Source organism: Phytophthora cinnamomi, assembly GCF_018691715.1.
Source record: "Phytophthora cinnamomi strain GKB4 chromosome Unknown Contig27, whole genome shotgun sequence".
NCBI classification, from domain to species: Eukaryota; Oomycota; class Peronosporomycetes; order Peronosporales; family Peronosporaceae; genus Phytophthora; species Phytophthora cinnamomi.
Genome location: NW_027150960.1, coordinates 1 through 25,416, shown reverse-complemented (window position 1 = coordinate 25,416; position 25,416 = coordinate 1). Strand labels below are relative to the sequence as shown.

At 54.3% G+C, this 25,416-nt stretch overlaps 8 protein-coding genes across 8 annotated transcripts; 2 read left to right on the top strand and 6 right to left on the bottom strand.

Annotated features, from left to right (window-relative positions):
* Positions 1-1,282: 1,282 nt before the first annotated feature.
* IUM83_03871 (uncharacterized protein) lies at positions 1,283-2,125 on the bottom strand (the record flags this gene model as incomplete). The annotated part of the gene is made up of 2 exons (XM_067927904.1): positions 1,283-1,317; positions 1,399-2,125. The coding sequence occupies 2 exons, from the start codon at positions 2,123-2,125 to the stop codon at positions 1,283-1,285; spliced, it is 762 nt and encodes a 253-aa protein (XP_067793655.1).
* A 1,149-nt stretch (positions 2,126-3,274) lies between these two features.
* Positions 3,275-4,314, top strand: IUM83_03870 (uncharacterized protein; the record flags this gene model as incomplete). The annotated part of the gene is made up of 3 exons (XM_067927903.1): positions 3,275-3,562; positions 3,644-3,777; positions 3,915-4,314. 3 exons carry the CDS (start codon positions 3,275-3,277, stop codon positions 4,312-4,314), a joined length of 822 nt encoding a protein of 273 aa, XP_067793654.1.
* Positions 4,315-5,042: 728 nt separating this feature from the next.
* Positions 5,043-6,514, bottom strand: IUM83_03869 (Methionine aminopeptidase, type II; the record flags this gene model as incomplete). The annotated part of the gene is made up of 3 exons (XM_067927902.1): positions 5,043-5,699; positions 5,768-5,872; positions 5,972-6,514. The coding sequence occupies 3 exons, from the start codon at positions 6,512-6,514 to the stop codon at positions 5,043-5,045; spliced, it is 1,305 nt and encodes a 434-aa protein (XP_067793838.1).
* A 236-nt stretch (positions 6,515-6,750) lies between these two features.
* IUM83_03868 (putative transmembrane protein) lies at positions 6,751-14,008 on the bottom strand (the record flags this gene model as incomplete). The annotated part of the gene is made up of 3 exons (XM_067927901.1): positions 6,751-7,176; positions 7,254-7,995; positions 13,290-14,008. The coding sequence occupies 3 exons, from the start codon at positions 14,006-14,008 to the stop codon at positions 6,751-6,753; spliced, it is 1,887 nt and encodes a 628-aa protein (XP_067793839.1).
* Positions 14,009-14,558: 550 nt separating this feature from the next.
* Positions 14,559-15,270, bottom strand: IUM83_03867 (Mitochondrial Protein Translocase (MPT) Family; the record flags this gene model as incomplete). Its single annotated transcript, XM_067927900.1, has 2 exons — positions 14,559-14,776; positions 14,862-15,270. The coding sequence occupies 2 exons, from the start codon at positions 15,268-15,270 to the stop codon at positions 14,559-14,561; spliced, it is 627 nt and encodes a 208-aa protein (XP_067793752.1).
* Positions 15,271-15,726: 456 nt separating this feature from the next.
* On the bottom strand, positions 15,727-16,890 carry IUM83_03866 (Prohibitin-2; the record flags this gene model as incomplete). The annotated part of the gene is made up of 4 exons (XM_067927899.1): positions 15,727-15,745; positions 15,843-16,204; positions 16,302-16,426; positions 16,500-16,890. 4 exons carry the CDS (start codon positions 16,888-16,890, stop codon positions 15,727-15,729), a joined length of 897 nt encoding a protein of 298 aa, XP_067794007.1.
* A 311-nt stretch (positions 16,891-17,201) lies between these two features.
* On the top strand, positions 17,202-17,780 carry IUM83_03865 (ribosomal protein S4; the record flags this gene model as incomplete). Its single annotated transcript, XM_067927898.1, has 1 exon — positions 17,202-17,780. One exon carries the CDS (start codon positions 17,202-17,204, stop codon positions 17,778-17,780), a length of 579 nt encoding a protein of 192 aa, XP_067793840.1.
* Positions 17,781-18,198: 418 nt separating this feature from the next.
* On the bottom strand, positions 18,199-21,704 carry IUM83_03864 (Vacuolar protein sorting-associated protein 41; the record flags this gene model as incomplete). The annotated part of the gene is made up of 8 exons (XM_067927897.1): positions 18,199-18,514; positions 18,610-18,638; positions 18,708-18,779; positions 18,855-19,121; positions 19,201-20,063; positions 20,360-20,981; positions 21,050-21,505; positions 21,666-21,704. The coding sequence occupies 8 exons, from the start codon at positions 21,702-21,704 to the stop codon at positions 18,199-18,201; spliced, it is 2,664 nt and encodes an 887-aa protein (XP_067793762.1).
* Between the last annotated feature and the right edge of the window lie 3,712 nt (positions 21,705-25,416).

The window sequence follows — 25,416 nt, the reverse complement described above, 5'->3', positions numbered from 1 at the left end:
AGCGCACGGCACATTTGCCTCCTCAACAGCAACATGAAGTTGCTCCAGCTTTCCACGCTTCGAGTACGTCTCGAAGCGATCACGCGCTTGCTTAATCCGATCACGGTAAGCACTCGGCCTCTTGTTGAAGTTATCAACAAAGGCGTTCCAACTTTGACAAAGTGCCTGCCATTCGGGCACTTTGCTGCGAGAAGAGGTCTTCTTGCTTTGAAACCATCGGAGCTCATGAAAGAGTCCGATGTAGTAATCGCGCCTTTGATGCGTTTCCGCATCAAAGTGCAGCTCGGCAGCCACAGCGTCATCTTTGATGGCGCTGCATACGTACAGCGGTACCTCATTCGGAGGTACCGAGTTCCCATAGCGGTCCGCAATCTCGGACGCGGATGGCATCCACGGGTCGCGCGCTGCAGGCGCAGCGCGCGGAGAGCCTTGAGCTTTGACATCACGCGCTGTAGCAGCAGTGCGCGGAGTACTGAGAGCCCCAGCGGAAGCGAGTGGGGTATCGCTCTCAGTACGCGAACGCTTCGAACTCGAAGCGTCCGATTCGTCCCCTTCACGTGGGCGAATGTTCTTGGCATGAGGGTCGAGCGATTCGCTCGACACTGAGTTTTTGCGCTTAGAGGGCGAGTCCTCCTCGCCCTCCATATCTTCATCGTCGTCGTCGAAGTCGACGACGTCGCCGTACTTCGCCTTCTGGCGTTCGAAGTAGTCGTCGATGGAGAGATGACTCCCCACCGACTTCGAGGTCTTCTTCTGTGGCGCGCTCATCGTTGAATGAGCGCTGATTTCTTCTCCAAACGCGGAGAATTGACGAATGGTCGATTCCGAAGATTGACGTGCGGAGACCCCGCGCGTCTAACCTTAAGGGGGGGATGGTGTAACGGGGTTGCACGTACAAGTGGCTGCAAGCCACTTGTGAATTTAACAGATAGGTTATCTATTAAAAGTTTTGGATACTTCATCACATTGGTGTAAGACACACCAATGGATACATTGAAGTGGGCCACCACAGTGAGTGGTCCACACATACCCAAAAAGATCCTATTGGTAGAAAGCAGCATCTTTCTACCAATCAGAGACATGCATATTAGCAGGGCTCTGACAGCCAGCCGCTGCCAGCCCCTTTCATAGATGATAAACAGATTTAGCAGATTTTAGAGGAAGATCAATTTACAAACAATACAGTTCTCATTTTACCTAATCTAAGTCACTTGGAATCCTGTCTTATTTTAACTTATATTTGTGTATTCAAATATAATTAACCTAAGTAATTACTAAGTACTTACGCTTCCTCATACACGTTGCGCAACGTGTAAGCTAAAGTAGTGAGTCAAGTTAGACCCACTACAGCCAGAAACTGAAAGGGGAAATCTGCCCGTCGTAACTTGTGAACCTTACGTTTACCGGTGGTAGATCGCTCGCGCTTGCCCCACCCATGGGTGCATATGTATTTGCGCTGGTATAGCTTCATCTCAGCTGGAATGAGAGGAATCTCGTCGTCTGACTTGCCTCGGTACTGCTGCTGCGCACGCAGTGCATTGTTGCGTCTTTTGACGTTAATATTCTCCTTGACGACGAGAACCTGGCTGGTGTTCTTCATGTAATCTTTGAGGGCATCCTCGAAAAGAGGCCAGCTGCGTTGTTCTGCACCTAATGCAGGAGCTGTCACCGTGACTTCGTCTTCGACATCACTCAGCGCGCGCTTCTTCTTAATACGGGATGTGATTGCTGCTGCAGCTTTTGCTTCGTCTGACCTTTCCTCCACATCAGATTCATCATCATTGCGATCCTCCTCGTCATCCTCCGCCCGTTCCTCCTCGTCGTCCTCACCTCGTTCCTCCTCGTCAGCCTCAGCACTCCCATCTTCGTCTTGCATCCCTTCATCTTCGTCTTGCATCCCTTCATCTTCGCTGGCATTGCTAGTGCTACTAGACCGCGGCACATGTGGTCCACCAGCATTCCGCTCTTCAGCAGCCTTCGCCATCGCTTGTGCCTTCTCCGACCTCGTCCGTGCCGCCCTTATGCTCTCTCTGCGTGCTTCCTCTGCTTCCCTGGCTTCCTGCTCCTCTCTAGCTTCATCAGCCATGCGCTGCTTGATCAGCGCCGTCTTGTGGGTGCGTGCCATTGTTGCCACGTGCCGCTCCCGCCGATTTGAGTGAATGAGTGGCTGGAGGGTGGTAAGAAAAAAATAAAATTCGGAAATTTATTTCAATTTACATACCTGGCTAATACCTGTTTCAAGGACTGTCAAATACCTGCTACTCAATACCTGGACGCGAGCTTTGCCGTAGATTATTTGCCCCGTTTGCTGATTGGTCGGAACCTGGGGATGGATGGCACGAAGCGAGCGCAGTGAGCCCCCGCCTGCGGTTTGACAGTCCGTGTGCGGAGCACGCGGCTGCAAATCCAGGACCCAGCAGTGGTCTCCCTAGCAAGCGGAGGCGACGCGTGCGAGCCGCAGCGGGCTTAGGGTTCTGGCGCAGCGAGCGCAGCGAGTCTTTAGGGTTTTGGGGATCGCACGGAGCGCGTAACTGGGGGATATTGTATCGTGACACCCCTCCTATCGGCTCGTTTTGTGTGCATGTCGGAGGATGTCTAGGGTTGGTCGGGTTCAGGGGCTTGGGTCGTAATTTTCAAATCAGCTGCACGCAACTTCTCTAAAACCCCAGATCCAGAGCCCGACCCGATCCGCAGACGAACCGAAAAAAATGTAACCTTGTTATGGAGTGAATCTGGAAAAGTATTCTTTGTCGACTTGGAATTATTTCTCTATGAGTGCTTCTCATTACGGCATCTTAAGTAACCCTACACAGATTGGAAGCCCCACCTCCCAAATGTGATTGCTTTTTGTGGCCAAAAGTAAATAGTGACCCGGGTACTATTCGGTGAAATCCGTTAGGTACTATTTGAAGTATAATAACTATAATTAATATACATGTAGTAGCAACTATTAGCGTTAGGGAGTGCACTACCATTGCGTGCAGCTCCAGCTTCAGGACTTGAGGCCGCACCCTGGCTCCACCTTGGATCATTCTTTTGAGAAGCTGGAGCTCAAGAGCACTGGTTTGTTCTTTGACGATCGACGACGCGGTTTTGGTACAAAGCTTTGAGAGTGAGTGCTGCACCCAACTCGTGCACATGGGACAGGACCCCAGTTTTCCCTAACCCTTGGAAACCGTATCCGTCCTGCGGGTATACGTCGCATAGCGTATATGTAGCGGTACTCCCACCACTCATTTTTAAAGCGGGGGAAATTACCAGCAGCCAGGAAGCCATGGCGCCGCGCGTCAAAGCGGTGGTGCGACTGCCGCGCCACGGGTGGGCGACTGACAGGGAAGTAGTTGTGGACAGCGACGAGGAGTGGGTTGAAGTGTCGGCGGAGTCGTCGGGTACCGGCAGCTCCACGTCCAAGCAGCGTCGTTCGGATGATTTCGACCGTCTCCAGACAATGCAGAGCGACAAACGGCCAGTTGTGATGGCGCCGTCCCCCGAGATGACCGAGTTTGTTTCCTGGGGAGCGTTGGACGAGTATCTAAAAGGATATTCAGCCGAGACGTACCAGGTAACGTTTGCTGTTCTGAATAGGACAACTGCAACGGTTTCGCATAATCTAACTTGTTATTCATTCAACTGCTTCATGCAGAGCTTCCGTGTTCGCACAAACAACAAGGTCGAGGCGCGAAACAAGAAGATTCAAGATTCCGGGTCCACGAAGCTGCTTGTGCCTGAGGAGTGGGTTCACTACTCAAAGACATTCGTCTGCACCCACGCAGGAAGGTATAAGCCGCGAGGCCAAGGAAAGAGAAAGCGACAAGGGTCGGATTGATCAACTTGCTGGTGTACGCAAAGACAGAGCGGCAGTACTTGCGACTGCGCGAGTACATGCGCCATATTATCGATGTCGGGACTGGTAGAGTGTCAGCTGTGTCGGCTTGGTCTGGAGGTATTGAGTTCGGCACCAGTCGGGCGGAGTTGGGCATCGTTGGTGACCAGTTGGGCACACGTCAGACGGAGTTGGGCACAGTTGGTGGAACGCGTGATGAGTGCAAGCACCCGTTTGAGGCGTACTTCGTGAAAAACTGGGATAACTGTCGTCATATGTGGTGCGCGTTTGAAAGGCAGAATGCTTGCACCCAAGGCAACAACACAAATAACCGTCTCGAATCTTCGTGGAAGCAGCTGAAAGAGCTTGTGGACTCCTTCATGCAAGTGGATGAGTGCATTGTGTCGATAATGGTCTACCAAGCCCAGGCGGAGAGGAAGTTTCTGGACGCGGTCTACAAACTACCGCTACTTGCGCATGTGCATGAATGAAGAAAGAAGTAGCAGTAGCTAAAGGCTGTTAGCACGAAATAAGTAGGAGTAGCAGCAGCTAAGTCACTGAAATCGTTGCATTGAATTATGTTTGTAGAGTTATATGTTTGATGTGGGCTTTAGAAATCGAAGGAGAAAACCTGCCCAGCAGAACATTTCTCCTGCCTCGGACTCTGGCTGCCGCCACTTATCAATGCCATGTCGCTCCGGCTCTTTTAAACCTTACGGATATACGCGTATAGTGTATAACTTTTACGCAGGCTCTCACGAGTTGGGTGTTGTAGTGGGCACAGAATGGGTGCCAAACGGTCACAACTGGGTGGGATGGGTGCTGCTTGGGTGTCGTAACTCCATCCTGTCCCGTCCCATGTGCACGAGTTGGGTGCAGCAATGAGTGCCCAAAGCTTTTGCTGAAGCCTCAACTTGCCTGTTTTCAGCCCGCTGTGTTACACCTACTGTATCGAGCTGCATTTTCGATCTAGGCAGCACAAAAGAACCTGTAGCTTGAAAAGGTGCATGAGAAAGCGGCACCGGTGGAAAACGAAAATACAAAGCTAACCAATGACTTAGCGACGTTTGACGAAAACTACTCTGAGGAAATCGAAAACCTGGTTGCCCAAGATAAGTAAGCGCCAGCTGAAGAAACGAACGACTTGCAGGGGAGGGAGGGTGGGGGAGTCGCCTGCGTCGACGTCTTCACGCCGTAGTAAGAGACGCTAGGGGTAGATCTAGTAGTCGTCGCCGCGAGACACAACTTCCTTGCACGTGGGGCGCAGGATAATGGTGTGCTCGTACTGTGCGGTGTAGCTGCCCTTCACATCAACCAGAGGCGGGTACGCCGTGACAATGCCCGTGTCTACCAGGTTCTTCAGAGCCATCAGGTACTTCTCCTGCTTGGCGCCCTTGGGGTTAATCGTGGCCGAACCACCGTCCTCGCGCTCGATCCATCGGCGGCACCACGGCAGTGTGCCGAACGTGCGCGTGATGTGGCCGAGCAGCTTCTTGGCGCGCGGCAGACGCAGGGGTATGTGGGGGGCGTCGAAGGCTTTGGCGTAGTGCGAGCACTCGCCGTCCTCGACGACATAACCGCGGCCGGTGGTGTTAAACGTCTCAATAGCGAAAATTTCACCCTCCTCCATCTTGGTCTGGTCCTCCGTCTTGACAATCGGGACGCTCTTGCCGGCGTGGATCTGGTAGGGGCCAATGGAGTGGCCGTTCAGGTTGCGGATGGACTTGACCGGGTACGTCTTACCGTCAATAGTCACTTCGAACGACTCCATAACCTCCTGGATGTCGCCACCGATCTCACCGAGACGCGCATCAATACCGGCGCTGGCGATACCCGCATTGGTCGCAGCCTTGGCAGCCTCGAGCAGCGGGTCGAACTGGGGTCGAACGCGACGGTCCACGCACTGTCGATGATGCGGCCGTTCACGTGCGTGCCGAAGTCCACCTTCATCACGTCGCCGTACGACAGCACCGTGTCGTCGCCCGAGTTGGGCGTGTAGTGCGCCGCCACGTGGTTCAGCGAGCAGCCCGTCGGGAAGCCGATGCCGCGCTGCCGAAATGAGCAACAACAACAAAAAAACAAATACTGTCACTACGCAACCCCAAAACAGTATGCACCAGTCCAGTCCTGGATAGCTCAGCGACGTACAGCGAAGCCGGCCTCGACCACGAGCTCGCGGTTCTTGTTCTCGAGCTGCGTGCACATGTCGATGAGCTTGACGCCGGGCTTCATGATGCTCTGCGCGAACTTGCGCACGTGGCGGTGCACCTCGGCGGCGTGGCGCACCGTCTGGTACAGGTCCTCCTGCGCGCGGTCCAGCGCGCGCTTCTCCTCGCTCGTGGCGCGGAACGTGTTGAAGTCTCCCGGGTGCGCCTGGATCTCGCCCTCGGGGAACTTGCCGTCCGGGAAGAGCTGCTCGATGGGGATCGAGGGCGGCTCCGTCTGCCCCACGCCCACGTAGCTGTCCGTGAAGCCCGCCACGCCGCGGAACGGCGGCGGCTTGGAGCCTGCGGAGGCGCCAGAGGCCTTGCTCTTGCTCTTCTTCTTGTGCTTCTTCTTCTTCTTCTTGCTCTTGGCGCTCTCGCCCTCGGCGGGCGCCACCTCGCCGCCGTGCTCGGCGTCCGCCATCTTCACGTCCTCCTGCGCCTCCGGGGCCGCCGCCGCCTGCTCCTGCTCCTCCAGCTTCGCCATGGGTTACGTCTGCTTGCGCTTTGGACGGACTCTTGGATAGTGATGGATGCAGTGCTTGGGTCGCGAAAACGACTGGTTACGGTTTCACCCACGTACCCCAGGGTAACCCACCCGAGTTACACCCGCGTGTTTTTATGTGGAAGATACACAGTCTGGCCGCTTTTTTAATAAAGTTCATGGCGGATACGGTACTGCTAAAAGTACCGTGACTGTTTGGGCACTGCAACTGTACTGTTTTAGGCTACAGGGGTGATCCAGTTCAACGTGTGCTTTTCCGTGCTGGCGGTGTGCCATGTGCAGGACAGCGCGTGGGTGAGCGTGCCCTTGACCAGGTTCAAGTGCCAGCGCAGAATGAGCACGTTGAAGGTTCGCAGCAGTTTTTGCGGCAGTAGCCGAGCTGCAACGAGGAGTAGCACAGACGAAGCCTGGTAGATGTGCTCGCCGTGGTAGAGGTACCCCGTTAGCAGCAGAGCCTCCACGGTGGAGCAGTGCTTGCCATTGTACGTCACGTAGGCGATGTCGTCGCAGTCATGAAAGTGCTTCTCGAAGGGCATGCCGAGACAATTCAACTCGAAGGACGTGAGTTTGTTGCGAGAGCTCGATGGAGTAGCGTCAAGTAGGTTGCGAGCGCTACTGGACGACATGAAAGCGATGATCGAAGTCTGCTTCGGCAACACAGCCACTCTCGGATCGGATTGGCCATGATGAAGCTCCCTATCGAGTCGCGAGATGAGAGCACGACGCGCTTCAACTTGGGGCTCAATTTCTTCACTATCAGCGAGGTGGTGACTGCTATCAGGCCCAGAAGGGCAGACAAGAGGGTGATGATAGTAAGCGTGTTCACAGTGAAAATGATGCAGGCGTCGTTCAGACCGCAGTATTCTTCCCCAAGTGCCGACGTCTTCCGCAAAATCTGCGCGTTCGTCGAAATAATTGACTCTATCGGGTTGCGCTGGACCACTCGCAGTGCAGTCACCACACAAGCCGTAATGACAACCTGGGTGGCCTCCCAGGTCAGTCGAAAGTGTCGATCCAGTTGCTGGTCTCCTGAACGTGACTTTGCCAGATTGATGAACGAGTACGAAAAGGCGTAAAAGCAACACGTGAGATTCGCGAGCGACTCCGTCGTCAATGTCCCCGTGGAAAACCCGAGCAAATACAACTCCGAGTTGTAAATGAGGTGGTAGGCAACTTGGGCTAGGTACATCACCTGGGTGGTGCCGTTCTGGCAGCGATACGCCCAGATCTGAGTGAGCAGCACAGATCTTTTGTGCGACATCACTTCATAGAGACTGACAACGCCCATGACGAAAATCTGCATGACGACCAGGCCAGGAAGGACGTTAATGCCAACAGTATCGGCATAACGACTTCGAAATGTGTTCATGTACATGGCGACACGATTCGGCTTTGACGCACTGGTTTCGCTTATCCATTCCCACTGCGAGTTGTAGTAGTTGTGAACACACACATCACTAGTGCTGCATAGTGGCATGTCGTCAGGAGATTAAACCATTAGCAGGTGTTCCGAGATTTCACACGTGTCTTCAATGTAAACACCTGTCGTATTCACTTCGTGTACTCGGCAGGCTCCGTAGTAGGCGTGTAGTAGAGGCTCGAGAACGCTAGTAACCTGATATTTCGTCTCCTGAGCTTTGACAACGCGTGAAACTGGAGTCATGCTACTATTGAAGCTGTACGGAAACAGTGTGAGTGCCTCGGGTACTTGAGCTAGCAAGTCGTCACCGTTTGTAGCGAGTGCCAACTTCGAACCGAGCAGACTTTCATCTGTGGGGACGTTTGGGCGACACTCAGTCACATCCGGGGCGATATTGATGGCCACAGCAGGGATTTCGCCGAAGTCGGTGCTGTTCACGATCGGGAATAAAAACAATCGAGGCAGTGTCATGATGCTCCACGTTGTGACGCAGTCATTAACTCGTTCAATACCCAGCTCAAGTTCTCGCTGTGTGTGCAGCGGTATGCTGAGGTTTAGCGTGGTGATGACGTCCATGACTTGCTGGGGTGTTCCGGTCAAGCCGTTCATTGCAGACCCCCACTCATTGACACTACTCTGACATAATGCGTCACTGGCGTCCAGAGACTCGCCCAATGCAATCGCCTCGGGGCTGAGAGAGCTGAAGTCATACAGCGATTCCGTTGGGGGCATGCCGGTGAAAGCCGTGAACGGAGGTCCACTGGTCAGAGCTACCCTATTGTACAGGGTATACGTCAATAGCACGATTTTGCATGAACCCAAACAATCTGTGCACCCGCCAGCCATCGATAGATCTTTCTCAGTGAACGCAAAAAAGCTGTTGTCAGCCGTGATGAGGAAGGTGGCGTCCGAGGATAAATAGTTTGTAGCAGTAAACAACAGCAGTAGCACAGTTGGGCCCACGACAGTTCGCCCGAGGACGGCTAGATAGGCACCCAAGACTGACGGGTGCAACAAACTTCTCCATCCGTGACCCTGACGACGAAGTCTCTCCTGCTCGTAGTAATTTGTCATCCAGTTCTCCGAGTCATCTCGGTCTGCTTCGGACGTACTCGCCCCTTTCCGTGATCTGCATAGTCTCGAGCATATAACGATAGGGCTCATTGACAAGCTCTGAACATTCCTAAGAATGACGTATGAGAGCTGCACCAGAAACGTCTTCTAAACACGGACAATGTGAGAAGTGGGCTGGTTCTCGAATTCGCTCTTGAGCGTTTCTGTAACCACAGAACGAACTCGGAAAAACACGGATTAAAAGTGAAGAAACATGGTTCGGGGGTATTTCGTGCTTCGTCAGGCGCACTAACTTCACACTACCGGGTCTTGTATTTCGAAGAGCAGTCGGTAGAGTAATTCTGGGAGTGTTTCATGGCATGAGCACGCGTTTGAGTCAATGACTGGGCATTGGGTAGCAAGTAGTAGTAGCGACTCGATAAACCCTGTATAGCCATCGTTCGTTGGTGGTGTGACAGCATCCATGTCGACAAAGCTCCTGGTAGCACTGCTCCTGCCAGCAGGTAACGAATCACTTCATTGCAGAACCAGCAATTCGCGTGGGGGTAGGCAGTTTCGTACAACGCGTCACGCACGTGGACGAAGTCGAAGAATCGCTTTTCGATGCGGGTGTCTGGCTTGGTGAAGAGTATGGCAAAATGCTGTGCATCTGCAAGTTTGAGACTTGTCGGGATGCGGCTCGTGGACTGGGACGGAGTGAACACGTCGATAACATAAGTCCCTTTTGCTGTAGTCGAGCGAGACATCTGTACCTTGCAGACTTGCTTGAGCTTGGTCATGATCCGCATGTGGCGCGAGTATTTTTCGGGCATCAAGTCGACAGGTACGAGCCGTGCCAGTCTGGTATCGTACATGTTTGTTGAATTGTGCAGGATGCTCGTCAAACGGTAGTATTGTGAACTAGGGTGCGTTTGGCAAAGTGGAGGCGGTCACAGCAAGCTTTCTTGTTTAATAATTGATAAATCGGGGCCTTCCGGCAGCCACTCACTGCTCCACTCCGGCCCAACCGCTTCGCATGCGAGTGTTTTCACGATGTTGCGCACTTTTGGCAAGCAAACATGACCGACTGGCGTTTTTCGCTGCGCGCAGGTCGTGTCCCAAGGTCAAATGCATTTGCTGGATCTAGTGAAGCGAAAAGCGTTAAACTAGTACAAATCCTTCGGATAACTAACGGTTAGCAATAAGCGTGAGGCTAGTTAGCGTAATCGACTAGCGAAAAGCGTTAATGTCGATTATGCAAGACTTTACGGCTAGCGAAAAGCGTTAATGCCGCTAAGTCAGGGAACACGTAGAGTAGCAGTAAGTGCGAAAGCAGTAACCCTAACCCGGATACTGTAGCAGTAGTCAGCCGAAGTAGCGAGTCGAGTCGGGCGATTGAAGATCTTCTGACCACTTGCCCGGCGAAAATGACCGTAAGTGCTACCAGATGTAAGGCTTGATACGTAGAAGGCCGCGAGTGAAGATGTACCGCGATGTGGAAACGTGTAGGTAGTTGGGCGTAAATTGCAAAGTGATATTAGTTGGTTAAGGCCTTGTGGCCGGCCGTCTGGGCCAGTGCCCAAGGCGGTGCTAAAATGAATGAATCTGATTGGTCAATCCACTTCAAGTTGAAGTGGGTTGACGTGCGCTATACAAGAGTAAATGTACACGACAGAGATCATGCACCCTAGTGCATGTTCCTTACTTACCCACTTGTCTTTGCGTAGTGGATGTTGTAGTTTAGATGTGCGGGCCTTGACGTGCTCGTCACGTCTCGGTCCTTACAATTAAGCCGTAGATATTCCAATGCCCCGAAGTCTCACAGTCGCCTTCGATGTACACACCGGTCGTGTTCACCTCTCGGACGCGGCAACCGCCATAATACGCTTGCTGCGGAGGTTCTAGAACAGTGCTAGCCTCAAATTTCGTGTCCACAGCTTCGATTATACGTGAGATTGGGCTCATGCTACTCTTGAAACCGTACGGAAACAGTGTCAAGGGTCCGGGGACAACCGGAAGTAAGTCTTGGCCATTCGTCGCTAGTGCCAGCTTCGACACAATTAAGTTATCGTCTACAGACGTGTCTGGCCAGCACTCGGTGTAGTCGGGGAATATGTTGATGGCTACTGTCGAGATTTTCCTGAACTCGAAAATGCGTGGGGCCACAATTTTCCTGTCCGCTGGTAAGGAAAATTGCCGCGGGATTGCCATAATAGTCCATGTCGTCGGGCATTCTTCAGCATGAATAATGCTCGCCTGGAGTTCTTTTACCGACTGTGGAGGAATGTTGAGATTCATTATCGTGATTACATTCATCACTAGCTGCGGTGTAGCGGTAACGACGCTGATGGCGGATCCCCAGTCGTTGATTCCGCTTTCCCAGATCGCGCCTTCTGCATCAAGAGACTCTCCAAGCGCAATTACCTCGGGGCTAAGAGAGCTGAAATCATACAGCGATTCCGTTGTAGGTTGGCCTGCAAATGCAGCAAACGCTGGTGCACTGGTAAGTGCCCTCCCTTCGAACAAACTGTACTTAAGCAAAACAATTTTGCACGGACCCCGACAATCGCTGCACCCGCCAGCCAGCGACAGACCGCGCTCAGTGAACGCAAAGAAGCTGTTGTCGGATGTGATGAGGAACGTAGCTGCTGATGAGAGGTAGTCTGTACAGATAAATAACAACAGCAGGGCAACCGGTCCTACGATGGTGCGCCCCATGATGGCCAAGCTCGCACCAAAGACGGACGGGTGAAGCTGATTTCTCCATCTTCGAGTTTTCCGACGGAGTTGCTCTTGCTCGTAGGAATTTGTCGTCCAGTCTGTCGATCACACATTGCACTAGTCACGTGATGTGCGACGTCTGCAAAGGGAAGACAACCACGCATCGCCAACTTCGTCGCTATCGTACTGCGATTCTAATAGATTGCTTTCCTGAGAGTCCCTGGTTCTAATAACTCATCCATGTTGCCAACAATACACCAGCGCGACGAACATGAATAATAGTCCCTACCACTTGCATCGGGATATCGTTCTGCAACCCCCAAGTAAATCTCGAGCTAATACGACATCGTTTGGTGTAAATCCACTGCGATATCCCTCTATTACAGCTTATTTAACCGGGAATCGATAGCTTTAAGTTTATCTCGCAATGATATCAGGCGGTCCTTCGTGTTCTCTGTGGCTTGCGTCCTGCCAGTCATGCTCTGCGCTCCGCCGAAACTTAAAACGAGTTGTGCACTTGCAGCCTGGATGTCGAGGCAGAGTTGCCTGCGTCTTTCTTGCAACTCTTCAACACCCAGGCCTTCCAGTTCTGGAAATTCGGTCGTTTGATCTTGTGCATCAGATCTAAACCCGGTGGATGCTGCATTGCTAGGCACTACTTCTGACACAGCGACGACTTCTTGTACCATGCTCTCCACTGGAAAAAGCTCTCTCGCAAGGGGTTGCTGTTGTGGTGCCTGTGCGACAGTGTTATGCTTGGGCACAGTCAACTCGCGACGGAAACGTTCGAAAGCTCGCAGGAAAGAGGCGTCATTTAGCTCAGCGCTGGTGATGCTAGATCCACCGAGAAAGCTCAGAACGCTCTCCTCCTCCTTCTCGTCGTCCTCGTCTTCATCGATTGACAGCCCATCGAAATTGAACTTGCGAGCGATCACGGGAGTGGCGTACGCGTCATCACCGAAGCGAACTTGTTTTGATGATGAAGCAGCGGATTTCTGGTCACTACCGGTGGTCGGGGTAGTCACACTGCTACCTGAGGTGGGTGTTCTGTGGTTCTCTGCTTGCAGCTCATCGGACGGTTCGATTGGAGCTGCATGGTCAGCAGTACCATTTCGCGTACCTGCAGCCGTACCCCGAAGAGTATCAGGCGATGAACCCTGCTGTGAAAACGTTGTGGTGGTAGATGGCATCGGTGGAGCTACTCCAGTCAACCCTAAACCAGACAAATTGTCCACACCCGATGAGGAAGGTGGAAGTGTTTCCGCCGTAGTCGCTCTCGACACTCCAAAGTTCGGATATCTCACCCGAACCGTCTGCCCACGTCGCGGCGTCGAATCCAGCGACGAAAAAGAGTACGCGCTTGAGCTGAACGACTCACTGTTCTGCTTTTCCCGATACACAACACTCGCGTCGCTACTTGCTCCGCTCTCAAAAGATCTTTTACGATGCAGCCGCCCTCTCCGTCGCCCTTCCCCACCCTCCTCTCTTGTTCGCGTCCCCACTCTGCGCTTCTGCACCACCGCCCCGCCGTGCTGCAGCAGTTGATCCCTCATCTGTACCGACTTCTCCAGCTTCAGCATCGTCTCCGCGAACTTCAACTGCAGCGAGAACACGTCGTTCAGCGCGTCGGGCGTGTTCCTGTAGTGCACTCTCGGAGCGGCATCCACCGTCCGCGCCGGAGCCTCAGCAACAGGAGGAACGACAGCAGCAACCGGCGCAGCAAGTCCTGCAGCGTGGAAGGACAGCGCCTGCCGCTGCGACGAAGACAGCGGCTCCAGCGTCACCACCCCACCGATAGAGTACTGCATCTCTGACGCCGACTCACTGCTGCTCATGTGCACCACACCATTGCTCCTCTCCTGCTCCTGTTCCTGCTCTGAAGCTGCTGCTGCCGCTGCGTCTGCGCCCGCCGCCGCTTCCTGCTCCATCTGGCGCTGGATCTGCGCGTGTTGCTGCTGCAGCTCGGCGATGGCCTGGCGCCAGGCGGCTCTGCGCCCGCTCTGGTGCTGCAATTGCTGCTCTTGCTGCTCTTGCTGCTCGAGCTGGCGCTGGTCTCTGCGCAGCTGCCGCTCGAGCTGCCGGCGCCGCTCGGAGGCCGCCGCCACCTCGCGCATGAGCTGCCGCCGGTTCCAGCGCGTGACGCGCGGCGTGGCTGGCGGAGAGGCGTCTTGACTGGAGGAGGAAGAGGAGGACGAGCTGACGGGCTCCAGGCCCAGGCGCGCCAGCGAGCTCTGCAGCTCGGCCTTGAGCGCGTGCAGCTCCAGCGCGTACGACGCCTGCATCTTGCGGCGACGTTTGAATTTGAACCAATCAGCGCGGGAAAATAACAGCGGGAAAGGAGAAGTATGACGAGAGATAGGTTGGTGTGGCGGATGTACATGAAATAGGAAGGATAGCAGGATGACAGGCTACTCGCATCGGCGGTAATGAAGACGTTGAAGTGCGAGACGAACGCCATTCGAATGGACCGTTCAGATTGCAAGTAGATGGACACTAGGAGGAGTGAGATGAAAATCCGCTGTACTAACTTACATATGCACGTCCGCGTCGTCCTCCGTAGCCAACTCTGCTGCAGTAGCTTGCCTCGGTTCTGCCTGTCCTCTAACTATCCGTGTCCTGCGGTCGGTGGAGCGGCCATGCGTCTACCAGTCTCTCAACCTCTTCATCCAAGGGCGAAGGGCGGCGCTGCCGGCGAGCGAGAGATCGCTCGCCGTTCATCGCCCGCTTTAGCCTTTGCATCGATCGCCCCTGTCTGTCGCCCGACCGACTGACTGACCGGCTTGGCTCGCTGGAGATCGATCAAAAATACAGCAGCACACCGAGCGGACGCGTCTATAGGCGCGGGTAGAAGGGCTTGATGCCGAACTGCACGACCGTCATGAGGCCGGCGCCCAGCGCGCCCGCCAGCACCATGGCCTTGGGGCCCGCCGTCGACTTGTAGAACACGCCCGTGGCCGCCGACGCCAGGATCGGCGTCACCTGGTCGAACTTGACAATGTTCTCGATCTCCGCCGAGTCGGCCACGTACTCGAAGGCCTTGTAGATCATCGCTGCAGTGCCGAAAGACACAAATTACAGTAAAACGTCAGTAACAAAGCTCCAAAATGCCGCACACCCGAAGCCAATTGGACGCACCGAGACAGCCGAGCGCGTTGCCGGCCTTGGAGCCGCGTGTGGCCGCGCCGTTCATGAGCGAGTTCATGCGGATCTTGAACTTGGAGCTGGGCGAGCGCGAGAAGCCCGTGAGCGCGCCGTACGCGCCGCCACCGATGATGCCCGAGAAGTAGGCGGTGCCGCACGAGCCGCTCATCTGCTCCATGAAGGGGCGGCCGGCCTTGTCGTAGTCCAGGTAGTCGGCGTCGTCGTCGTACGAGGCCACGCCGAACACGGGCGCGATGGCGCCGATGTCGATGCTGCCCGACGGGATCGTGGGCAGCACGGGGAACTCGAGGCCGCTCGTGGCGCTCGAGTCGAAGCCCGCGCCGGCGCCCGACGCGCTCGAGTCCTGCCACCGGTCGTCCGAGTTCCAGCTGCTGCTGCTCATGCTGCCGAGGGCTGTGGGGAGGCGAAACTGACGCGGAGGGAGGAGGAGGAGGCGAGCGGAGCTGCTCGCTGACGTCGCTTGCGCTTCTGCGGTGGCCACCCAGGTGTTCTCGAATGATCAGTTCTTTTTGGTGGGTGAGACACCATTTCTCGATAAAACCTTGATGTCCCCGAGGTTTTTCCTGTTCACCCTACAAACCTCGATGGTGTGTCACCCATCAAAAAGTACCGATCATTCGAACACCAGCAAATCGCCAGTGGCAACGTCAACATGCACGTCAGCCCCACCGGATGCAGCTTTCTGTATCAACCAACGCACGCGCCGATCTACGGCCAGATCCTTCGTTATCCGACTTTAACCCTGCCTTCGTACCGAGGAACTACTGCCGCATCCTAACGAGACCGGCCACGCCACTGACTCCCGCGGTCTGTCGACCCCTGGTATCGCTACGCCAACTTATTTCTTCTTGCCGTACCTGCAGCAAATGCATACGATAGCATAGTGGTTAGTTCCGTGCTGCTTGTCAGACACAACTTCAACCACCACATCTAGCAAGGCAGGAAGACACTTACGACTGCTGGGTGTCCTGCAGGATGTTGAGCAGCAGCGAGTCCGAGTTCAGGTAGACCTTGTTGGCCGAGCGCGAGATGACCGTGGCGATCTCCTTGGCAGCGTCCAGGCGACGTAGCTGCACGAAGGCCGGGTTGTTCTTGATGGCCTCGCCGACAAGCTCGGCCGACTTGGACACACCGAGAGCGCGGATGACCGTGCTCTTCTTCTCCTGGATGGCGCGCTCCACGACGAAGCGGGCGCGCTCGGCGTCCTGCTGGGCCACCTGCTTGGCCTCAATAGCGGCCGTGTACTCGGCACCGAACGTCAGGTGGATGATGGACACATCCTCCAGCATGATGGCGAAGCGGTCAGCGCGACGCTTCTGCTCGAGTGGCAACCCCGATCCACGGCAAGAAGAAGCAAACACAGCAACGTCAGTCACTGCTTCCCCTGTAAGCAGAGATTGCTGTAGCACGCACCAGGTTCTCGATAATGAGGCGGCTGACGTGGTCACGCTGGAAAATCAGCTCGGCGGCCGTGAACTGGGCCACCACCTGCTTGGCCACCTCGTTCACGATCGAGGGCAGCACCTTGTCGTCGTAGTCTGCAGCAAGTACAAGTCATCAGTCTCCTGCACCCCCTATGTTTAATCCAGGCTGCTCTGCCGCAGCGCGTACCGAGGCCGAGGTTCTGGTAGAGCCACTGCAGGCGCGAGCGGTCGGGCTTGGACAGCACACGGATGGAGATGTTGATCATCTGCAGGTCCTTGGTGCCCGTGAGCGACGCGTAGGTGCGCGGGCGCGTGCGCACGTCCATGATCAGCGGGCGCTGCAGCCACGGGACGAGGAAGTGCGTGCCCTGCTCGATCACCTGGTGGCCCACGCCGTCGATACGGCTGTAGACCACGGCGCGGTGTCCAGGCGGCACGTTGTAGATAGACAGGTAGGCGCCGTAGATGGCCGCGCCCGTGAACACCGCCACCTTGGCCAGCGCGGTGGCGGGGCCCTTGCTGCCCGGGGGCATCTTCATGTTCTTCATGTTCTCCATGGCGGCCTTGCCCTTCTCCATATCTCCTGCTTCCCCTTCCAAGTCGAAAGTCACGGGAGCCACACAAGTCGGCGGGAGGCTCCGGTGTACCATCCTATCGGTACCCACCCAGCACCATCATTCCCCCCTGGCTGTACATGTACCACCCAAAACGGTACGGTGGGTGCGTACCCACTCCTCGGTACGTTGTACCCCAATCGCGGTACGCGTCAGGTGCCGCGCTCCGATTGGCTGGCGGATATTGGTGGCCAGCGGGCTTGGGCGCACGCGCGTCTTGGGCCCTCGCCGTCTCCACTCCCATCGCATTCGCCTGAACAAAAGAAGTCGCCAAAATGCCGAAGATTTCGCGCCACCGCAACTACCGCAAGACCTACCGCACGCCGTCGCGCGCCTTCGAGAAGGAGCGTCTGGACCAGGAGCTCAAGCTCCTGGGCGAGTACGGCCTCCGCTGCAAGCGCGAGATCTGGCGCGTGCAGTACGCGCTGTCCAAGCTGCGCAAGGCCGCGCGCGAGCTGCTGACGCTGGACCCGAAGGACCCGAAGCGCCTGTTCGAGGGCTCGGCCCTGCTGCGCCGCCTCAAGCGCTACGGCATGCTCTCGGAGGACGAGAACGAGCTGGACTTCGTGCTGCGCCTGAACGTGCAGAAGCTGCTGGAGCGCCGCCTGCAGACCAAGGTCTTCAAGCAGAACCTGGCCAAGTCCATCCACCACGCGCGCGTGCTGATCAAGCAGCGCCACATCCGCGTGGGCAAGCAGCTCGTGGACGTGCCCTCCTTCCTCGTGCGCATGGACTCGGAGAAGCACATCGACTTCGCCGTCACGTCGCCCTACGGCCAGGGCCGCCCGGGCCGCGTCGCGCGTCGCCGCGCCGCCCAGCGCGCTGCCGCCGGCGGCGAGGAGGACGAGGAGTAAGCTACGTTCTCTCTGCTTGTGACTTCGTGCTCTGGCTTTCTCTCCCGGCTGAGCTGCGGCGCGCGCGCGCGGAAGAACCGACTACAGGCGACACGCGCGCGGCGAGCAGCCAGCTGCGGAGTTTGTTTCGGGGGGATCAGCAATGGCGTCCGATAAATAAAATATCATGCGAATTTGGGACTTCACACGCTTGCGCTCGGGGTCTGTTGCTTGTGTCTTGAGGCAGGAGAGCCGCAGCGGCCAGGAGCACACAGGTCACAGGACAGGGTACAGGACAGGGATCACAGGGACTTGCAGCAGCTACCGATCGATGACCAAGCTGGTCCGCGTTGGTCCTGCTGGACTCGACAGCTGCTGACGCAACCGATATATTGAAACGCGCACCAAAAGGGTCCTTTACACAAACTGTCACGTGGGCCTACTCCGCGACGCTGGCCATGGTTAGCAGGTTGTCCTTGGCGCGCTGCAGCTGGTCCTCCGTGACCCCTCGGGCCGGCGCGGCAGTGAGCGCCGCGATCTGCTGGTTGAAGTCGCCGGAGCGCGCGTACGCGCGCGTGCTGTGGTCGCAGACGAAGCACCCCAGCGCGCGGCTGAAGTCGCCCGACTCGACGGCCTCGGCGCTCTTCCACATGCGCATCCTCTCCTCGAGGCACGGCAGGTGGTAGCAGTGGCCGCACTCGAACACGCACGCGTGGACGGTCTCCATGCCGGACGACGGCGCGCGCAGCAGCTCGCTGCAAATTGCGCACGCCTTTTCGCTGCTACGCGCCGTCCACGCTTGTGCGCTGCGACTTGGCGGTGGAGCAGCTCCACGCGGTCGTTGTCGAACACCTTGCGAGAGCCGATGCATAGGTTTTGCTGTTGACAATAAGCGACGTAAAAACATCAGCTCCAGGCACTGTGCTCTAAGAAACAAGGGTCACATACCTGGACACGGTAGTTGGTGATGATCGCGATCAGCTTCTGCTTGAGGTTTTCGATCTCCATGTCATCTGGGATCTGCCAAATGGCACAGCAAACCAGTATGTAAGGCAAAAGTTGCTCGATAGGTGTCATCAGGAGCACGTTGCGTACCTTGCGAATCAGCTTGATCGGGTCGATCTTGTGCTGCGAAGCAAACTTCAGCAGCTCCTCCACATTGTCCTTGCTCGTAAGGCTGAGGTCAATGAGGTAATCCCACAGGCCTTCGTCGTGATTCTGCACGAACTGGATAGCCTGGTTGATGTCGCCACGCTGCGTCAAAATAAGGTCGAGAGCCTTCTTGTGCTGTCCCATGCGACCCAGGATGTAGATCATTGTGTCCCAAAGAGGAGGAGTGTGTTCACTGCAGTACTTGTAGGCCTACCAGTCCACACAAAACAAAGAATGTTAGAACCTCACACACCACAGGACCGCACGGCAAGTGCAACGCGTAATTTACCTTTTCCAATGGCACAAAATTGCTTGTCTGCAGGAACTTGAGCAGGAAATCCGGTGCAAACTCGGCGTACAATGCAACTTGCCTCTCGTGTAGTGCTGAATAGATCTCCGAGTTGTACTCACCCAAGCGGTGTAACACGAGTTCGTGCAGATACGTGTGCAGCAACTCGGGCTCACCCTCAAGCTGGGCAACAATGTCACTGATCTTGAGCTGTTCGGTCTGATTGACCAGCATACGCACTGCAATCGCCTTATCGATGCGCATGAGGTTCACCACCTTGTTGGCGACGAGTGACCACAGCTGGTGCTCGGTAATCAACTTGAAAGCGAAGTCCTTGTTGGAACAAAACTCGCCTTGGCTAAGATAAATACGCAGCGCGTGGTCATACTGCTCCGTGGCGGTGTACAGCTCTGCAAGAGCCTCCATCAGGTACATCGTTTCCACGCTCAACCGATCTGCGTCCGCTTCGGCGATGCGTCGACGTCGCACAACTGTCTCTAGCTGGTTAATCCATGCCTGAGCGTCATACAATGGATCGAACACATGCGTCGTCTCGGTGTACTCAGGTGCAACGTCCCCTTCCGATTGTTGCTTCACCGCGGGGGTGTCCTGCCGCCTGGGTTTAGGCCATTTCCGAATGAGCTCAAGGAGCTGACCCGGGTCTGAATCCAGGAAATGCTTCAACACCATTTCATACTGCACCTTAGGTAACCGCGGGCTTGCCGTTGGCATGTAGCGCGCAATAGCGCTTAGCTGCCCACGCTGGGCAAACACATACACGTATTTTTCCCACAGCTTCTCGTATTCTTCGCCTCCACCGGTAAAAGTCGATGAATCTCCTCTGCGGATTTCTGGAATTTTTTCTGGCGCAACAAGTCACCAAGGTAGGTTTCCATAACATCCGTGATCACCACACGTCGAAGAGCACGTGGATCATGTAGAGCTACGTCAAGTGCTCTGGCATACTGTTTTCTTGCCAATGCCCATTGCACGCGGTCGTCGGCGTCACGCAGGCGACAAATAACAACGTCCTTCGGAGTACACACGTAAGCAAGTTGTCCATAACCTGCATCGTAAATTGAAGACGGATCGGTCGATTCCAAGTTCAACTGGTGTGCGTGCGCGTAGCGAAGCGTCGGCATCATATAATCTGACGCACGCAGGCGCTGGTAACCCTTGAGATTCAGCAGATCTGCACTGACCTGCTTTCCATCCAATCGCACAACGTGAACTTCGGGGTATGGCATCTCGCCGCTCTCGCCTTCGCCTTCAATTTTGGTCGATTTTCCCTGAGCCATCGGCGGACCTGATCCCGAGCCTGGAGGTCTGAACGCCAGCACCGACACAACCGAGCCACCACCCCACGGACTGATTCCTGCAACGAAAAAGTCAAACGTAAGCAGTGCCACCACTTCCGCTGTAATAGTCCCAGCTGAGTGTTCCACGGCATCCAACGCAGCCGCCGACGTAGGCGACCCTGGCTGCCCTGAGTGCCCCTTCTTGAAAGTCACCACACGCAGCGTGTGCGCCCACGCCACAAGCAGCACATCGCTACCCTGCCACTCAAGATGGCACCGACACAGCTCCATCGGCGGGCAGTTCGGCGGCCGCTCAATGTACGTCACGCGCTGGTCATTGTCCGAGTCGTAGACCTTCACCCCCCAGTCATTTGCCCATGCGACGAGTCCGTCCTTCCAGCGAATGAGCTGCACGGGGCCCTCTCCCTCGTGCACCGTGTGCTCTCCCTTGTCGATGATCCAGCCCTTCTTGTTGATGATCAGCTGTCCCCCACCCCGCCGCACGCGAAGCTCTTCTCGCGCTTCATGGCGTATCTGTCCTCCAGCTGTACCGCGTAGACTGCACTGAAGTAGTTGTAGATGTTGACCTCCCCGCCCGTGCTGGACACGGAGATCTGCCTCGCCGCCACGTCCTTGCCCTGGTTGCTGGCATGCTTGTGCCCACTGATGTCCGAAGCGGCCCCAGCTCCTCCTGCTGCTCCTGCTCCTGCTGCAGACGACGCCGGGAAGAGCGTGTGCGTGTACACAGCCACCGTGCCGTCGTCCGAGCAGGACGCGATGAACTGACCCGTCTCGTCGATGCACACCTGGTTGACCTTCTTGTAGTGCTGGTGCAGGCGGCGGATGAAGCGGCCATCCAGCTCCAGCAGCAGCACGTTGCCCCCGTACGTCCCGGCGCACACGAAGTTGACGTGCAGCGCCACGCAGCTGAGCGAGTCGTCCTTGAAGATGGCGTGGAAGTGGCCGCCCACGCGCTCGTACTTGAGCAGCGGCTCCGCCGGCTCCTCCTGCAATATAATAATAATAATAATAATAAAATGTTTTGATGATTATCTGATTAGCATGGAATGTTTTCTTGTTATTTTCTCGGGATGGAGGGCGCATTTCAGGCGTGCATAACGAGGGAGGGAGCACGGGAAGCAGGCACATGACCCGGGGACAACGCACCTTGTTTTCCTGGCTCGCGCTCTCGGGCGTGGTCGACATCAGCGATGGTCACTGAGCCGCGATCTTGAGTAAAGTGAAGAAAGCGAGGGAGCAATAAAACATAACAGAGCCGACTTTATTTTGGTCCGGATCAAAAAAAAACGACTCTAATTTGTGTCTCTCTCTGTCCTCACTGAGTCTGTACTCACTGAGTACAGAGTAGACACAAAATAGAGTCGTTTCTTTCTGTTGCGATGCGAAGAACTGCTTATCACCGCTTTAGTAAGCTTTACCGTACTAGAAACTTCGTATGGATGCAAGAGCATTTCTTCTCACTAAATAGCGAATGCACGAGTTATCTTTATTTTACCTATTTTTTTTTCGAAATCGCCATGTTTCCGGAGCAACCACAAATAGTGAGTCGATTGCGTTTCAGTTCAGTGGCCGTAGTTTGGCTTGAAATATGTGCAGCACACACCACTAGCCCTGCGCAAGTCGATCTTACGAGGACCGAAGCTGCCTGATAAATGTGCTTGCCATGGTACAGATACCCCGTAAGAAGAACTGCACCAACCGTAGTGCAGCGCTGTCATTGTAACTGGCGTGCGCGACAGTGATTCATAAAAAATAATAAGACGGTTAAATATAGTAAAAATAAATACCTCGTATTGCATATTTAATTATTTATTTTTGAGGGAAATATGTTTTTCGCATAGTTGTAACATTTTCAAAAATGCTATGTGAACAGCAAACACTATATACCTACAGATTGCTGTACATTATGCATCTAAAAATATCAGCAAGTCAATTTGCACTCGTGTGGTCACTACTGCTGAATTACGTATAATCTTCCCGCCTACTGATGGTTTAACAAGCCTACAACAGCGAGGAAACCTACTACGTCCTTTAAGAGTGCTTTCAGGATATTAATTGCAATGCTCTCATGAAATTGCAGCCCAAGATATATTGCCACTTTCACTAATTTTGCCACCCTATCAGGGCTTCTTAATCGGACTTTGAGTATAATCACCATGGTGATAAAATCAGATTATGAAACTGTAAAACAGACTTCAGACCGAATAACTTTAGCCCTCAGAACTAACGTTACTTTAGATAGCAACATGCAAGAGCCCCTCTCTGGAGCAGAAGAAGGCACGATCCCTTGTACGGTTCGTTGCTGCTTGACGATAAAGAAAGTGAAGCACTGAGTAGATACCGTGACAAGGGACGTATGGCGAGGTTTGATTTCACAGTCGGTGATGTGCTTGATGTTTTGCGGGCGAAGGTAGCAACCAAGTTCGAGTCGGCTATACGGAAACCGCTTGACGAAACTACGATAGTGTATTTGAAACCAAGCAACAATGCCCCCCAAAGAGTTCCAATCAAGCAAAATGCAGTAGCCACCGCCGAAGAGTGCGCTCTGCAATGCCAAGCACGAGAGATACCATATGAACCGGAGTGTCGTACGCATACAGCAAAATAACAGGCCTCCATCTTAGGTCTTCGGAGTAAGTCATTGTAAGCGAGAAAACCCCGAATGGCCAGGTGATTGGCGGTATTCGGACTTTCTCGACTGCCTAATCTGAGTTTTAACTTTTAGCACAGGTCATAGCAAATCCCACCCTACACCTAGTTTCGCCTATCTTATTCCCGGTTTAAGACCTCGACTTGGCCAAAATGTGTGAAAGGCACAATAATTGGGCATACAAACACGAAGTGCCAATTTCAAATGTTATTTGTATACAGACGTTCGCTCAAAATAATGCAAATAATTGAATTATTCATTCCCAGATTCTTCACAAACTTCATTAATATCACTATGGAATATTGACCATCCTACGCTGGTACATGGATCCGAAGACAGGCGTCTTGACACATGTGCACTCCTGCAAGAAAGGAGGAACATAAACTGGTGCTCATGGGCTAGTTTTTTCAAGCTGTGGTTATTGTATTTCATATATGGTACAGATATTAGAAGATAGCGTCACATATTGCCTTTCAGCTAATTTGTCGGTGGCAAAATCGGACTTTAAGTCCATTTCTCCGATTTTTCAAATCGTTTTTTACGTAGTATCCCTAACTCAATAGTAAAAGTGATAGCGGTTTAGCCAAGATGATTGTCGTGCATGATAAAGATAGTTTTGTCTGACTCAACTATTCGTATTGTTATTGCGTCACAGCCGCGAATAGTTGAGTCAGTTGCTGTTGGTACATAAGAGTCCATTGTCTGACCAACCCCCGCCAATCCGTAACGTTGTTAAAAAAAAGCATGGCCAAGGTTGTGTAAAATGCGAACAGTTTGAAGCGATTCGATGAGCTGCACTTTCATTTAGCGTTGCTTCATCAGCTGTTTCCCTCATGTCTGATGCTCAAGTTCACGACTCCGACTCATTGCACTGGGCAACGCAGTATTACCACCAAGAGAACCTCCGACGCATAAATCGAAAGCGCGGAAGAGTCTACTCCACCCCTCCGTCTTCGCTGCGTTCTTAGCGATTGCTGGAGCGCATTATCCTTGGGCCGATCGCAATGCTGCTTTTGTTTACCGCCACTAATTACCTCTCGGACGGGACAGTTCTCATCCAGATCGATCACAGCTTTGCGTACACGCAGCACGACCCGTCGATGGCTGGAGGTGCACAGATCGGTCCATGCAAGATCGGTCTACCTCAAGTATGCATTCTTCAACGGGGAGGCGATCACCAGTGCACCTGGATTTTCAGCGCTAATGGGACGATCCCAAAGGAATCGCTGTACAACTTCAGCACTTTGAGTCCTGAGGCGATTGCGCTCGGAGAGACCTCGATAAGAGTGACGCGATTTGCCAAAGTGGCATCAACGATTGGGGGGCCATCACCAGCATCTTGACAGCAACGCCCCAGGAAATCTTGACGTCGTCAAGGTACTCGACCTGAACATACCACCACAAACGGCGCGAGCTCGAGATGGGCGTTGAGCACGCTGAGTGTGTGACCAACTGGTGCATTCTGGCCATTGTGCGGCTGTTCTACTTCACGAAGGAGGTGGGTAAAGCGCAGTTCGGCAAGATTTCTGCTGGGGCTATCACTGTGTTCCCCGAGTACACGGAGTGTCGCCCCAGACGTGGCCATTAACAATAATCTTGTCGGGTCAAAGCTGGCATACGCAACCGACAACAAGGATCTACTTTCTGATGTACCTGATGTACTGAAGCTCTACCCTTATAGTTTCACGAGCAGCATGCCCGCACGGTCTCGTGTGATGCGAGCCTCGAATACAAAATACGGAGCTGCCTCCGTTTTGGAACCCGAGATGAACGCTTATTACGGTGGCTGTCGAGTGCGTGAAGTGCATACCACTGGTGTCTACATCGAAGATTCCTGTGAGGTCTCCAAGCACTGGAGAGTTATGGTCTGATGGTGCAGACTCCAGAAGATTTGCCTCTGTGTAGCACGGGTGGCCTCTGCATTCGCAACTACTTCAACACTCAGTGGGAAGTAATCAGCACCGTCAGCGCGGAAAACCCTAACTGGACGGCCATCGCGCACAACTCATATCGGATTCGGTACGCTGATACGGTAGGAATCAGTGTGTTACCCGGCGTCGTCGTCATGCAAATATTGCTCATGGGTGTGGTGAGTCTCTATCAAGTGATGTCACACAAGCGTTCTGTGTTGCTCACCCAGATTTGGGCCTACTGATGCCAAAACGGTCGTATGCAACCCATCATTTACCCCGGTGCAAATTGACTCGAATCGATTGCGAACCTCCATTCAATATGGCAAAACGTTCG